The sequence below is a fragment of the Lygodium microphyllum genome, chromosome 16, assembly GCF_053477565.2.
Source record: "Lygodium microphyllum isolate KBCC chromosome 16, Lygodium_microphyllum_v1.1.10, whole genome shotgun sequence".
Classification (NCBI taxonomy): Eukaryota; Viridiplantae; Streptophyta; class Polypodiopsida; order Schizaeales; family Lygodiaceae; genus Lygodium; species Lygodium microphyllum.
Window position 1 is genome coordinate 119464148 of NC_141150.1, and position 16856 is coordinate 119481003.

Genomic DNA, 16856 nt, shown 5'->3' on the forward strand with positions numbered 1-16856 from the left:
CTTCAACACGAGAGATCCTCAGTGGGGGCTCCAATCTATGGGAGGTGAATTGGGTAGGCGGGGTCCAACTAAAAATGTGGTAGGTAATTAGACAACTAAAACAACCTGAGGAAAGTGCCGTGGATGTGGCCATGGGTCCGTCCTACGGATGGGTGCTCCCAGTTGGCCGGGAACTTTTCTCAATCATAATGGACAGTAAGAAGATCGTCTCAAAGGAAATGAATAGCAAAGGCGCTGACCTAGACTCTAGGTTATAGTAATCCTGATTTACGTTATTTTAGGGAAACGGAATGGGACTATGCCTTATGGCAGAGAGGTCGAGCCTTGCATCCATCTCATTTTCCGTTCTCCTTGAACCAAGTGCAGCGTGAATCCGCTTCGGCCCTGGCGTTTCTGCGTAAAGTAGTTTGCTCGGGGTTCGACGCTAGTTGCCGTTTAGGAAATGACCATTAGAGAAAACCCTGATTCAGGTCGGTCCTAAGTGGGAACGGAAGAATACTTCCCCTATGTGGCAAACGCAGAAAGTCCTGGATCGCAAACCCCGTAACATTCCATGGGAGTGCCGGGCGGAGCTGACTAGATCTCCTTTCCGATGGACTGCTAAGACGTGTCCTGAAGAGAACAGGTAGATACGTTACATCATCCTCCTCCATCCATTTGGCATCCATTGGTGAATAATTCCGAAACTTTACCAAGTACCTTCTAGAACCTTTACCCTTGATCTTCCTCTTTGTGTGCCAAAATCTGCTATAATTTTCAGCTTTATTTTTAGATTTACCCTTTTTCTCAGCCTTTGCCCCTTTGACATGTGACTTAGCATCATCATCGTGGAATCCTGTATCTCTTCCGCTCAGCAATGTGTCGATTGTAGTAGCAGTTTCTATAAGCTAAGACATGCTAGAAATAGTGGACTTAATGCAAAATTCCTGAATACCCTTTGGCAAACCACAAATATACTTCTCCACCTGCTCATGGAGAGGTACTGTGTGATAAGAAGTAACTGGCAACAGTGCATCCCAAAACTTCTTATTGTACTAATCTAAGTTCTTGCAATCTTTGGAATTCAACTAATTCCAAGCTATCATAATGTCAACTTCAAAGGTACTTATCAACCAAGTGGTAGGTGACTTTCCTTGGATAAGAAGTGTAGTCCACCACTGAAATACATTTCCCTTCAAAAATGTGATTGCCTTGCGTATCTTAGATACCTCTGTGAAGTTGCCTCCAGAATAGGTTGCATCTAACTACTAAATAAAAACAAGTGCTTTCAGCCTTTCTTGTGCACCAGTGAAAGGCTCAAACTTCACGCTTTTGCAACCTTCATCATAGTCCTTCAACGGACCTATGGGAGTCAAGTTATCATAAATGGGATGCTGCAAAAAGGGTGCATTTGCTGTATTTGCATAAAAAATAACATTATCTGAAGCACCTACATGACCAGCACCAAATCCTTATGCTTCAACTATCCCCGAGGATGCCGATACATATCCATATGGCCCGCTTTGTGCCCCAAGCATCATGCTTATGCTGCCATACATGGGGATTATGCATTTCACTTACATTACTCAGATACATTGGGTGTTGTGAGCCATGCATTGGCTAGTACATACCATAGGGATTTGTGCCATACATTCCTGTATGCAATGCCCATCCAATCATAGCATGAAAAATGGTACCACCACCAAAGTATCCTTGTTGTCCTATGCTTGCATGTGCATAATTGCCTTGCTGCCCATATTCCCATGGATTGGCACTACCAAGTTGGCCATGCATTTGCACTTACTGCCCCACAGATACCAACTATTTGTGCTCATCAAGCATTGTGGGATCTTCTAAAGAAGGCTTAGGCACTTTCTTCGGTTCTTGTGGCTATCCCGAAGCTGTAGAAGGTGTCTTCTTCTCTTTGCCTTTGTTGTCCTTGTTTGGGGCATTCAAGAATTGAGTAAAATGGGGATCCTTTGCCAATTTAGTAAAAAGATCTACTGATGTGCACATTCAATCCTTGAAGCTATCATCAAATTCTTCAACCCCTTGCTGGTCATCAGCCTCCTTATGCATTGAAGTGCCAACATTTGGGTCATTTCCCACATTTTTACCATGATATCCATGCTAAGAACCATGCCCAACATTAGCCATTGCATTTTCCCCTTCGCCACATGATTGACCAAGGAGTGATACATCCTCTCCACTTGATCCCATATCACCATGTGAAGATATACTTGATGTAATTCACTACTGAGAACAATTTCAGCAATAATGCAATAGTCCCAAGTTGCAATCAAGTACCATCGGCCCACCAATTCAAAGGATTTGATGGTATCCCGGCAACAGAACCATGAAGCTAGCCGTCCTTTCGTGGATGGGTGGTAAATCTCTAATGACAACTTAATTACAACAACAAACAACTAATGCAAATTTGAAAATACAAATTTACCTACTGATCTTGGACAATGCACATCCAATTGGTCCCAAAATTATGTCACAACTCTATAGAAACAGAATTTGTATCCTTTTTCATTAATTTGTCTATATAATGATTTATTAAATTTATTTCCTTTGCACTAATTAGATATAAAGAAAAGTGCATTGGAGCTGGCCACTGATGAGTGGTCACAGGTTATGGTGGACCCACGCGATGGGTTAGAGAAAAGATAGTTCACACTTCCACCTATATGGCCCGATTGGGCGCCTATGACTAGAACTCACGCATATTAGGGTTAGACTCGCACATAGAAAGGATTGATGCCTTGAAGTGTGGGCTAGATCCACCAGAACAGACAGTTACAATCAACAAGATGGCATGATCATGAAATGCTTGTATAATGTGCATGTGTGGGCTGAAAGCTTGAAATGCACATTTCTTTGCATAGAAAAGTCACATGAAGATTCGGATACCACTTTTGCGATGTACACGAAAAAAGCTTTCATATAATACCCATATTGGGGGGGTCCCTAAATTTTAGGAGATCCCTAAATTTTAGAAGGTCCCTAAATTTTAGGAGCCTCGAATTAGCCTAAAAATGCTAGTCCTAAAAAATAGAGATGTCATTCTAAAAATAGTAAGTTCTGTACTCTGACTGTGCTTACTAAATTTGGTTGTTTCTATTCTTGATAGTATTCAACCCAAAAAGGAAGGCCATAGAGAAGAGACAAGTGTCAAGACACTTGTCACACAAGTTTCCAGTGTCCCACCACTTGTCACATCTCATGACATGTGGCTGGACACTTGTCTTGTGCTACTCCACTTTCCCCTTTTGTACTAGCTCTTCCCTCTCCTATAAATAAGAGCTCGTTTTTCTTCATTCAACATCATTTTTCTTTGCTATAAACTCATGTATAGCACCCACAGATAGCCAGAAACTGGCCCCATCCATCCCCATCATCATCCCCCACTTCTCCATTATCAAATTCCTCCATATTCCCTCTTCTATCACTGCTGTTTTACAGGACAGCAAGCCTGTAAATTCATTGCAGCACCTCCTTCTCGAGCTCTTTCTTCCATTTTAGCTACAAGAAGCAAGCCCTATCCATGTACTACTGATCAAGGATGGAGAAAGGCTGAATTCCCCTTTTTCTTCTCTCATACTGTAAAGAAATCAGTTCTTATCATTGCATAATAGATCATGCATGTGTGTTTGTACATCTTTGCATAATCTTGTGAGAGTGAGAATTACTTCTTCTCACTCTCAGGTTGATTGTAACTGAGCTCTTCCCTAAGGGACTTGGGTTGAGCAGAAATACATTCCTTCGGGGAGGGGGGGGGGCGTGGGGGTTGCCTATCTTCAACCCTCAATCTTGTCTCCATTACTTTTACATTTTCATGGCTGTAATTTTGTGAGTAATTTTCATTTTCAGCTTTAAGTGTTCATTCTCTTTTATATTAAATCTCGAAAACAAGCGAATATCATAATTGTTAAGCATACTATGTTGTTCGGGGCGTTTACAAATTAGCATCCCTTTCGGTATTTATTTAGCTTTATTGAATAAAAAGTTGATTTACTATGGGATTTTTCCGATCCCCTTCGCAATCCAAACTCTCCTTGCTGTCCAAAGTAACTAGGAAGTCTTCAATCTAATTTGCCCCTTGATTTGGATACTTAATTGGCCTTCACCCGCTTTGATTGAGGGAAATGCCTCAAATTTAATGGCTTGTTAGTCCTCCATCTAAATTTAGTTGAAATTCACCTTTAGCCTTGAAAAATCCAAGTTTTGCAGCTTCCAATTTCTTGCATGCTTCCCAAGGCTACTACTAAACCTTAATTTCTACTATAAATTAGGGTTTACAACAAAGAAATTTGCAATTTCTCTGTCTCTAAGGGTCTAAATGTTGAGATCTTTGGAGCAAGGCTGTGAAATGGTTGGGAGATGAGAGAGAAAGCTATAGAGAAAGAAAATTCAAAGTTGTCACGAAGAATGACCGAAAATTAATCATATGCAAATACTCCCTACCACAACAACTTGTAGATGCAAAAAACTAAAGAAAATCGATCATTTACTACTGCTACCCTGTCTCAACAGCCTGTAGGTACTGTCATCTGCTATTGATTGGTCTTCTCTTCTCTCTGGCTGCCTCAGAAGGTCCTCCAATGGCTGCAAATGAAACCAGTAGCATCTCCTCCCTCTCTCTTGCAAGCTGAATACACTAAAAATGCCTCTCTCCAACCTCTAAAGACGTTTTTCAGTCTTACATGGGCATTTTTTAAATGTGATAGTCTTCCCAAATGGTTTTTTCAGCATTATCCATACTTAAATATTTTTTTAATATTTAAATATTAAAATTTAATCCAATAATTATTTTGGTACCCTAAAAAATAATCTAACTAGCTAATAATTAAATTGGCTAAGCAACTTCCATTCCCGAGTCTCTACACCATCTTTGACCATCAGATTAACGTTAAGTACCATTAAACGCCACTTCTCTAGTATCACCCAACTGACACTTGTGAGCCAACTGATACCACTAAGTACATGTGCGACATAACTTATAACAACTTTTACCTTTGATATCCTATGATTTTCTCACGTCCCGAGCTCGTAAATTTACTCTAACCCTAGTTGTACCTCACATGTGCAACATTTACTTAATCATGTGATTAAAAATTAATCCACATGTTAAGTGAGGTTTCAAAAATACATGTCCTCATGATAACAATCACTTGTACTTAACAATTTCTTAACTATAGTTTGTGGTCAGCTCATTATTTTGCCAGTACCTCTTGTTTGCAACTTGATTTAGCAATGGTTTTGGGACTAATTTATAGGATATTATAGTAGCCTATTTTGCTCTTCCGTACACTTGCTTGGTCTCATTATAGCTAGTAATTCTCGTGACAATGTTATTTTCAATATTGAGAAACTGAATGGAACCAAATACAACTATTGAAATACCTAGATATGGTAGGTTCTAGTGCAAAACTTGCAAGTTAGACCACTCAAAAATGGGGGTGCCAACTCGAAAATATTACAATTGAGGATTAGGATGAACTGGATAAGTTGTGCAAGTCCACAATTATTTTATCACTCTCTAAGCAAGTTCACTATAATATTGTAACTAGAAATCAGACTATGTATAACCTTTGGATATCGATTAAGAATCTTTATGATAAGCAGAGTCATGCCTCTCAAATGTATTAGCTAAAACAGTTGATGGACCTTCACATAAAGGAAAGGACTACTATGTTTGCACACTTGAATGAGTTTCACTCCATCATCAATCATTTAGCTTCGCAAGAGGTTAAATTCAAGGATACTTTGCATCCTTTATTTTTGCTTGACTCTACCTGAGTCGTGGGACACTTTTCGTACAACTCTATGCTAAGGATGGATCAAAATTGTAAGATGTTAAGAGTACCCTCTTGACAGAAGAAGTGAATAGAAAGAATGTGGAAGCTTCCAGTACATCACATGCATTGACTGTGAGAGGCCAATAGGATGGAAATGGCCATGGTAGAGACTCTAACAGGTCTTAATCTAGGACATGTGGGCAGTCTCGCAATAAGTCCTGTGGCCGTAAGTCTGATCTTACTTGTCATTATTATGGGAAAGCAAGTCATATTCGGCCACAGTGCCATAAAATCCGCATAGACAAGCGCAAGGAAAATGGAAATGGTAAACTGCAAGGCAAGCATAATGATCACAGCATTGTACCTAGGAAGTCTAGTGTCCAGCTTATTACACTTGTGCTTAGAAACATGGCAGAATACCTCACAACCAAAGATACACAAATGAGCATATAATGGAGGTTTTCCAATCCATATCTTCTTTGCAACTTGGCAATCAATAGCAATGCAAGGAGACCAATTAATCAAATGTACAACAGTAATAACTGCCTCAACCCGAAAGTATTGTGGTAAGCTTGCCTCACTAAGTATATTGCAAACTCTCTCTTAAATCATCCTACTCATGCATTCAGCAATACCATTTTAGGAAGGGATGTAGGGGGCAGTCATTTGACGTTTAATGTCCCGCTCATTGCAAAACTCCTTAAAAGTTTTTGAGATATACTCAGACCCCTTATCTTACCTTTTGCATTTTAGCCTATACCCAAACTAGTTCTCAACAAGAGCAAGCCAACACTAAAAGGTAGACAAGACATCCGACTTGTACTTAATAGGGTAAGCCCAAACTTTCTGTGAATAATCATCGATCAATGTGACAAAGTATTTCGCACCACCTAGCGATTGACAAGGTATGGAACCACATACATCCAAATGGACAAGAGCCAAAGGCTCAACCATGTACTTAACGCCAGACTTATTATGTGTACTACATGTTTGCATGCCATATAAACAATGATTACAAAACTCAAAACACTTATGGTCTGGGAGCAAAAGATACTGCAAACTAGTAATGCCTTCACAAGACAACCACAAGCTCTCTCCAAGGGAAGTTGGTGATGGTTCCAACAATAAAATCACTAAAACCAACTTGTTTGAAATAACCCACAAAATCTTCACTTCCTCAAATTCTAACTTCACAAAACAAACATGAGCTTACCCTCTTGGAAAAGTTCATGATGGTCCCAGCAATCCAAGCTTCAATAAATTTGAAGCGCAGTGAAAATAAAATTGTCAATAATTTACTTAGTAAATCTCCAAATCAAAGAGTAAAAGAGAAAACAAGGAAACTAGAATGCTCTTGCACAAAAGCACTAACAGTTACTGTCCCCAAAGCTTAGCTATGTGCTGAATATCTGAACCTATCATTCAGCCTCAAAGTTGTCCAAATCTGAGATTAGCAAGGCACTTCCAACTGCCTAGGAACCCTAGATTTGAAGACAAAGAAAGCTATTCCTTCCAAGAAGTTAGACCATGAGCTCCGGAATACACACCCTAATGCTCAAATCTCCAGCCTTGAATCTTAGCTCTGATCAGATCTAGAAGCTCTTCCAACGAGCTTTCTCAGTCACCTCTCAAACTATCAGATCCTTGCAACTGCCATGAGTGAATGGGAGAGTGAGACAAGATCATCCAACAACATTTCTAGTATTAGTGCTGGTTATTTTTTAGTTACAAGAAACTGAAAACCTAATTTCCGTATCCAAAGTCAATGATTGCACAATACTAGGTAGTAACACATGCCAGCCATGAACTAAGCTAGCACCATTTCCCATGCATTTTAATATCCCATATGCCTGCAGATTTAAATTTGTTCATGAGATGTTAATTTTCCACCCATCTCACACACCATCCACCTGCCAAATGCTCACTGCTCCCATCCACACCCTAACCTGCTACTGTTAGGTTTAGCATCTACATTTGCAGAGCCCGAAATATATTACCAAATTTAGACAAGGCCACAACGCATCCATTGCTGGGTCAGTAAGTCTGTAGCCCTAATGATGAGCTACGGTATGATTGGATAAGATGGCTTTCTACCTTCTTTGGCAGATAGGCAGGCTTTCAGCAGTTCCATGACACATATATTCCACTCATCAGCAGCCAATCAGCTCATCACAGAGGTGTTGTATCTCCTCATCCTACTGAATCCAATCTTGTTAAATTTGGACTTACATTCATTAATCTTGGCACCCAATGATATGCTCATAAATGTCTATTATATAGATCTTACATTGAAGTTTAATTATAAAACTTCTTTCCCTGTTCGAGAACTACAAAAAGTCAGTGTAATGCTGTCTCAATCTTACAGAGCCATTGCTATTTTAAAGGGCATTACCATTAGCTCTGGCAGGAAATATCATCAAGAAATCACCAGCTAGTCTAAAACCTCTGACCTACACAGCGCATGACTAAAGGAAACAAATGCAGCCATAACTTTGTAACGTCACTTCAGTAGCACAGAAACTTTATTTGTTTTCTTACAGATTACAGGTTGCGATATCACACCGTAGTACCAAAAACTGTGCAGATTCACCTATAACTGTCCAAAAAAATCCAACTCATTGCCCTTGCTACCGTAAGCAGCTTCACATAATGCATGCCTGCAAATCTATCTGCAATCCCTTGAGCAGGACTCATCAGGGCAGTAGATTGAACCTCAACAAAATTTGAACCATCTTCTGCTGGTTTCATGATTAGATCACTATCTATCCATTCTTGAGCAGATGTTATCACCAAATCCTCCAAGAAGCGCAATTTCTTGCCACGCTCCTCGAATTTTTTCCTCGATACTTCAGGGACAAGTGTTAGGGCTTCTGCAAAAGTTTTCTGATTAAAGTGTGCTCCAATTGAATGAATTTCTGTCACCTTCTCACCAGTTTTCAATGCCATAGCAACTGCTTCACGACTTTTCAATTTGACCCATATGTTGTTCAGAACTTTAAGATTCCCCACAGGTGAAAGGTACGTGTTGACAATTATTCGTTTCGATTCTACATCTATCCATGGCTTTGAAAAAATGAAATTATCCTTGTAGTCATGCCGCACTACTGCAATGTTGCTCTCTGTAAGGCCTGACAATCCAGCTAGTTCCAGCTGGAACTTCTTGACATTTCTTCCAGGGTCCTCTATAGCTTCCCAGTAAGACTTATATAGCTCGTGTGTTTGCCTGACTGCATCTCTCAGAACTGTGACTGCACGAGCCAACACTTCCTCACCACGGCTACTCACTTGTACAGTAATAAACGAAGATATGAGAGCTGCAGCGGTGCCCTTAGCCTGCTCCACTGAAATTTCAGCATCTAGATCTCCTCTTTCTTTGTTGGGAATGCAATGGCTGAATTGTGCATGATTCATGCCAGGAACTACTATCACAGGCTTAATAGCGTGCACATAAAAATCCCCCAGCTCATCCTTGACAGCATATACCTCTCCAGCATGTTTAGCTACGGTTGCAAGAGTAATTTGGCCATCGAGCTCTCCAGTCAACGTAAGAACTGGCTTTGGATATTGCACCAGATTATCAGGACAGGTATGGAAGCAGCTACCCACCTGGATGAAAGCTTCAGCTCGTTTCAGTGCAACAACACGTGATTCCCAAGCACCCCAGCTATTATGGCATCGACAGACAACAAAGAAAATGTACTTTCAAGTGAGATTTCTCATTCCAATCACCTAATTGACAAGAAATGGGAGCTCTGCAGATATTTGGAACTTGTACATTCAAGAAGTTGGACTCAAACGAAGAAGAGCAAACGATGCCACAAAGGAGATTATACACAACATTCTTGCTTAAACTTACTAAGCACAAAATTCCACAAAAGACAACAAACCCAAGCAATGGACGTACTAGTTTTCCTCTACTCTTTTATAAAGGCACTAGACTAGTGCTTACCTGTGCCCAACAAATATTATGTTTTGAGAAGGATACGATCCGGCTTGAAAACCCATCTGCTTCACTCTTTGAAGCACACCATCAAAGCTGCCATCAACCATTCCTGTCCTGATCAAAGCATTTCCAGGATCCAAAATGGCCACCCAAAGCCTGAAGTCGCATCTTGACTGCACATCTTTAAGAATACTGAAGTAATGCGCAGGTGCTGTGAAAGCACCCGGTAGAAAATATAGGAGAACATCAGTCCCTTCTTGCTTTATGGGTTCAAATATCTGCCAGTTCAAATCAAAACCCAGACCCATCAAAACAATTGTAATATATCTCCTGTGTTCATTTTAAAGATGCCACCAACCTATTGTCCCTCCCTCCCCATCCCCACATCCCTCTCTGTGGTCAGAAATAAACCCACTTACCTGTAGCAATTCATGCCTGCAGCCAAGTGTATTGGAAACAAAAACAGAGAGAAAGCTGCCTATTTCTGGGTCATGCTCAATCCTGTACTTCCTCCAGCCTCACCTAGGATTCTCATGGACATAAAGGTATCCATGATGCAGGTACAGAAGCCAAGGTCTGAAAATCCTGTCAGAAGTCCCATAGATGGCAGTGATAGCAACAGACTGCATCTGGCACAACCTGGACCCTGCAGATTCCCAGTCACAGACCAGTAATTTGACCTATTGACATTTTCTTTCACACTGTCAGCCTATGTAAGGCAGCCCTTTGAAGCATTGTACATCATTTTTCATCCTCTTAAATGTAGCTGTCCTGTATCTTCAACTTGTCACTCAATACAAGTATGGGTAGTCAGGTTCATCTTGTTCGTGTTTTCTCATTCAATTCTATTGTGTCCAAGAGAGAGGAAGGGAATTGGAAAAGGTTTCAGGGTCTACCATTTACAGATGAAGTGTTCTGTATAGCTTTGGACCACTCATATTAGATTCCTGACCTCTTGTACAAGGAAGGAGGTGCAACAGCAGATGTGCAAGGATTGGTGTAGGGACTAGAAGCACCTTTCAGTGGAGTGTGTAGCTTTGGGTGCACATACATCCTCCTTGAACTTGCAGTTGTGTTAGATCCCCAATGAACCAGACCTTAGAACAGTAAAAAATAAAACAGGAACATTAACCCAACTTAAAATTCAACAAGCAATAAACTCGCAACTGTTGAGCTAGAATGCTCCTACATTAAAGAGAACACCTATTGGCCCTGAACCTTGGCGCCCAGCAGAATTTCACACAATAAAACTGCCCTGATTGCAATCTCGGGCATCAACGTGCATTTCCATGATTGCATGGCCATCTACTATAGATGCATACTCAAAATACTTGGTTGGATCCCCTATTTCCCAAGGTGCAGCACTATAGAGATTATAAACCCCCCCCCCCCCCCGCCCCCCCCTCCCTGTGCCCCCGTCTCTCCCTCTCTTTTTCACAATCTAGTAGCTACCCTAGTGGTAAGCAACTAGTTTTAATAACCCACTGACCCAGCTTCAAATCTCCTCTTTTATATTCCTATGCTAAATGACTGCACAGATGTAGAAATTGAACTCAAGACCATATGGTCAACGTGCATTCAATTCAACCAACTGAGCTACTCTCTCTCTCTCTTTTTTTAATCAAGTGGCTACCCTAGTGGTAAGCCACTTATTTTATTGACCTACTGACCCAGGTTCAAATCTCCCCTTTTAACACCTATACTAAATGACCATGTGGAATGTAAGAGTTGAACCTAAGGCCAGTTACACATAGGGCTAAATCCAGTGCCCGCCCATAAGACAGTCCGTGGAGTGGTTTAGACACTAAAATGATGCCTTGGTAACACCAAAAGTGCCATGTCCTAGTGGTTAGTGAAGGCCCACCTCATCCTCATTGGCCAGGGCTCAAATCCTGTCAGGTGCACACAAACCTTTTTTAAATAAAGGCCTTGTCGTCTAGCTAGTGGGCGCGGAAGAAACTCTGGTCGGGGGAGATGGGCGGGGAGATCCCCCGCCCAAAAGTGTCTGCCAACCGGAAAAAGCAGAGCAAATCAAATCGCTCCACATCAGCCAATGGACACTTCAACTTTTTTGGAAACTGGGCGTGGACGCCTGTGTGTAACCGGCCTAAGACCTTTTGGTCACCACATGTTCAACTTAACCAACTGAGCTACCCCCATTCTCTCTCTCTCTCTCTCTCTCTCTCTCTCCAAATATATGCTTGAAGATGACAAGCCTAATACGGTTTTGAGCTCTGGCTGCCTCCTCATTCATTTGCCCCAATTTCTTAGGCAGGATGAAAATCAATAAATTGATATGCCAGTTAGGCTGGATTATAATGAGTAAATTGTTTTAACTGACAATTAAAAGAAAACGTTGGATGAGAAGTGATAAACTGATTTAGTAACCTCGGAAACATTGCCTTATCTTGAAAGATTCCCTTCAATCCTCGGTCGATTATATCTCCCTCCCTCTGGAATGTGTGATATACTGTAGGGGCACCTCACAATCTCCTCCTTCTCCTCCTCCTCTCGCTCTCTCTCTACAATTGGAGCAACTAATCGTGCCACTTGCTTTATTATTCTGAGCAGACCAAAATCTATTTGCTATCTCAGTCACCCATCTCTTATCCTCAACCATTTTATAATAAACCTGATTGGCTGATCATTTCAAAAAATCATTCGGTTTCAGAAAACACCTCTCTCTCTCTCTCTCTCTCTCTCTCTCTCTCTCTCTCTCTCTCTCTCTCTCTCTCTCTCTCTGTAGTTGGGAAATTGCCTATCGACGGGAGTTTATTGATCATTCAAGAATAAAATAATACAAAATGCCCTTATTTAGTCAAAAATTTGACTCAATCGAAGCAATGGAAGTATGTTAGGGCTCTGTTAATAATTTTAATGAAATCCCAAACAATGAAATGTACGATTTCTGAGATGAGACAGAGCACTTACAATGGCCAGAGAAGAGACATCGTCACTGAAGGGAGCAGCATTTCCGTCGGTCGTCGAAGGGATGGAAGCTGTAGACGAGGAAGCCATGGGCCTTTCTCTGTTGCGCTGATATGAAGGAGAGAAGCTCGAGTGGCGATGGAGAAGGCGAGATCCAAGGCTCCTGATAAGGCGTCTTCTGCTGCTGCTGCTGCTAATGCTGCTGTAGCACAGGAGAGCGAAAGGACAAAGAAGTGGATTGGCAAGGGAAGAAGTATTCCTGATGACCACTCGTGATGATGATGATGATAACGACGACGACGACAATGGGGATTGCTGCTGCACCATAGGGCTTGTGCCGACCGACACGCCACGCGCTGCCATTCAACTGGCCCTGCATAAAACCTTTTACGTAAATGTGTGGCAATTGGTTTTTATTAGATGCCAATGGATGTAGGCGAAATAGTATTAGGCCGTTGGCAGTACTCGCAGTCTCACTTCACTGAATGCCTTTTGCACGCAGCACACACTTGTAACTTGCGAGTCGTGACAAGTCACTTTTATCTAATAAAGTTTTCCTTTTGGTTCGAAATTCGAATGACGATTTTTTCTCTTCTGCAAGTCTATAACGGAATGAAAGTAGCTTTATCCGATGATCTATTTGGCACGCATAAAGAAATCCTCCTAATGCCATAAGTTTGTTGGAAAATTGATGGGTTGGAGCCCCCCTCTAGGTAGAACTTTACACTTGAGCGATTAAATCCCCCAAGCTGATAGTTGGGCATTGAACGTGGGATCGCACACATTACACATTTAACCCAACTAGCTAGGTCGTCGCTTCAGAGTAAAAAGAAATTATTACAGTATTTAAAAAGAGCAAATATAAGGCAAGGTAGATAGTTGCACTCAAGCTGCCCAAGTCTCTTTAATCCCACTCTTACAAGTTGGTACGTCGTGTAAATACTGATATTTATTAACACAATCGTGCATTATTCAAAAAAAACTTTAAAGAAAAAACACTTGTAGATTGAGGATACCACTTAAGCAAGTTGAAAGTGACAAAGTTCTCTAAACTTTGCCAAATTTGACATAGTTAAAAATTGTGAGCTCAATTCCTAAAACACTTGAAACCTTATCACAAAGTTGTGTGTGAACATCCAAACTACAACAATTAGCAACAAACTCGGCCTCGTATATCTGTGGTGCCCAATATCCTAGGCAGATATGAGGATGGACTATGATGTTGTCATTGCAAAAACTCTCATTATTAGAAGTTGAACTATTAGTAGATTAGACTTTTCTTAGAAAGAAATATTACTTAAATTTTCCCTATCACTTGCAAAATGTAGCATTTCTCCCCTTCTACATATGTGTGAGACTCAATTGTCATTCATTGCCTTCTAGTGATAATTAAATATCTTATGAGTTCGAGTTGAACACCATGTGTGTTGTATATAAGAGGGCTTTCGCGCGTGGCTTTGCTTGCCTATTTATAACATTGTTACTATGTTCAGACGTCTTTGGCAATCACCATTACTCTTAAAAGCAAAAGGAGGTTGAGAAGGGATGCCACATATAACTAACATTTGTCAATTTCCAAGATTTTTCCTACATGGCTTTAAAATCAAAGCTCTTGTAGCTTGCCACCTCCTCTCACAATTAACCTCCAACAAAGATAGTGACATGCCTCGCTTCTCTTTTCTCCATGAAATCACAATATTTTTTCCCCCCTCTCCATTCTGTAATCCTTCTACTCCTATCTAGAGGAATTCTCCCTTCATGGCAAGACAAGACCACCTCCGTGGTAGCAATTGACTCCCCTTTGCCAAATACAATATTTGCTTCATGTCTTTGCAATTCACACAAGGAGCTTCTGGATAAGGTTACATAGGGCAAGTGGGTAGCCAATAGGTGGCCACATGCAAGTGGGTAGTGCAGCTAGCCAACACGCACACACAAACAAAGGTGCGAGATAAAAAAGTTGAGAATGAATTATAAGAGAAAACAATGTATGGGAGAGATGGGAGTTACAAAAGAGAGAGAGAGAGAGAGAGAGAGAGAGAGAGAGAGAGAGAGAGAGAGAGAGAATCATAACATCCCAAACTCCAATAGATGGGGGAGGAAGAACACTTTCCTCGTGATGTTGCTTCTCATGGCAACTTTATGCAAGCTAGCATGAAGCAACCTAGCGTGCATTGTTTGTGAAGCATGCAAGGAATGCTAATGCTGGACTATGTCTACATATCATTCAACCTTTAGTTTGCAACAACACTAGGCATGTGGTCGATAGCACCTCAAGTCAAAACAAGGACACATGCATCAATCAATCTCCAACTCTAACTTAATATGGCAAGGTTGTTATACTATATTGTCATACTAAATCTACTCAGCATACATTGTAACAATATTAGTCACTTTTGAGTTCTAGCTATGCATGAGAAGGCCATAATGTTATATCATTTTATTATGTCTATTGTTGTACCTCAATACTTTAGGCTGCAACAATATATGCACATGGCTAGCCTCTCAAATTTAGAGAAGAAGGGTGCATAAACCAAGCCATATGTGCAACCCAACATGTCAAAGCAATATATCAGTAAATTGCATTTGGCCTAGGTTGGTATACAAGCACTCAATTCTAGCTTGACCCACATATATTGCACATATTGCCAATATATGTGTGCCATTCAAGGTACCATATTGAGTATTTATACTCTAGGATGCTAAAATCTTTACTTAGATCAATGCTACACTAGGATGCATAGAAAATCTATGGACTAATGTATCTCTTCATCTGATGTTGAATTCATTAAGGTGGGAGGTAATAGTAGAGTCCTCCTTTATCTACAACTCAAACAACTTTTTTGTGAGATACATCTTATTAGAGGCAGTTTTCTTCTCATAAGTGTCATATAGCTTATTCCATAAATTATGTGTAGTGGTCTTATTCACATTTGTAAAATACTAGCATTCTGTGCGCGCTTCGCACGCATGCACAGAACGTTAGGCTGCTTTGTGGCAACTTCGCTACCTCGAAGTGGCAAGTGAAGTTGCCGTACTATCGCACGACAACTTCGCTCAACAATCCATTTCTCATCTTTCTCTCTCTTATTTTCTCTCTCTCTCTCTCTCTCTCTCCCCCAAATTCCCTATGTCTATTTTTTTCTCTCTCTCTCTCTATTTCTTTGCCTTCTATTTTAGTTTTATTTTTCTTTTCTCCTGGTTCTCTCTCTCTCTCTCTCTTTTTATTTCTCTCCCCACTTTTCTTCCCTTACTCTCTCTCCTTTTATTCTCCCCCTCTCTCCTCTCTTTTCCTTCTCTCACCCTCTCCTATTTTTTCCTTTTTTTCTTCTTCTCTCTCTCTCTCTCTCTTCATTCTCTTTTTAAAATTTTTCTTTTCTCTCTCTCTCTCTCTCTCTCCTCTCTTTTCCTTCTCTCTTTCTCCTCTATTTTTTATTCTCTCTCTTTTTAAATTTTATCTTTTCTCTCTCTATAATTCTCTCTACATATTCTCTTCTTCTTCTTCTTCGTCTTCTTCTTTTTTCCCCCCTCCTCCCCCCCCCCCCCCCCCCTCCCCAAGTCTCTCTTAAAGTATGTAAATTTTATCTTTTTCTTGTATATAATTCTCTCTTTATGTTTATATTCTCTCTCTTCTTCTCCTCTCTCTCTCTCTCTCTTTCTCTCTCCGGCCCCTTTTCTTCTTCTCCCCTTTCTCCTAATTTTCCTTTTTTTCTTCTCTCCCTCTCTCCATTTTAAATTTTATCTTTTTCTTCTCTCCTTCTCTCTCTTTTAAATTTGATCTTCTCTCTCTCTCTCTCTCCCCTCTCTCCTTCTCTCTCCCTTCCTCTCTCTCTCAAAAAATATTTAAATTTTTTTATAAAAAATCTATTTTCTCTTTTTTCCCATCTCTCTTCCTATTTTCCTCTTTTTTATTCTTATTCTTATTCTCTCTCTCCCCTCTCCTCTCTTTTCCTTCTCTCCTCTTTTTTCCTTTTTTTCTTCTCTCTTAATTTTTTTTCTTTTCTTTCTTTTAAATTTTATATTTTCTCTCTCTATAATTCTCTCTCTTCTTCTTATTTTCTCTCTCTTATTTTCTTCTCTCTGTCTCTATCCCCCCACTCTCCTCTCTTTTCCTTTTTTATTTCTCTCTCTCTCTCTCTTAAATTTTATATTTTCTCTCTCTATAATTCTCTTTCTCTTTGTTCCCCCTCTTCTCCCTCCCT

General features: G+C 40.4%; 1 protein-coding gene across 1 annotated transcript; it reads right to left on the reverse strand.

The window, feature by feature from the left end:
* Positions 1-8039: 8039 nt before the first annotated feature.
* LOC148023304 (uncharacterized) lies at positions 8040-13070 on the reverse strand. Its single transcript, XM_087696341.1, has 3 exons — positions 12658-13070; positions 9733-10004; positions 8040-9447 (listed from the first exon to the last, which is right to left on the reverse strand). Exons 1-3 carry the CDS (start codon positions 13015-13017, stop codon positions 8370-8372), a joined length of 1710 nt encoding a protein of 569 aa, XP_087552467.1. The 5' UTR covers positions 13018-13070; the 3' UTR covers positions 8040-8369.
* Between the last annotated feature and the right edge of the window lie 3786 nt (positions 13071-16856).

What these genes read in the sequence shown, in the direction of transcription:
- LOC148023304 (XM_087696341.1), bottom strand. Translation starts at nt 13,017, where the DNA reads ATGGCAGCGCGTGGCGTGTCGGTCGGCACAAGCCCTATGGTGCAGCAG. An exon ending in ATGTCTCTTCTCTGGCCATT is followed by an intron (nt 10,005 to 12,657) that starts GTAAGTGCTCTG and finishes TTGAACTGGCAG; the next exon opens with ATATTTGAACCCATAAAGCA. An exon ending in ATAATATTTGTTGGGCACAG is followed by an intron (nt 9,448 to 9,732) that starts GTAAGCACTAGT and finishes ATGCCATAATAG; the next exon opens with CTGGGGTGCTTGGGAATCAC.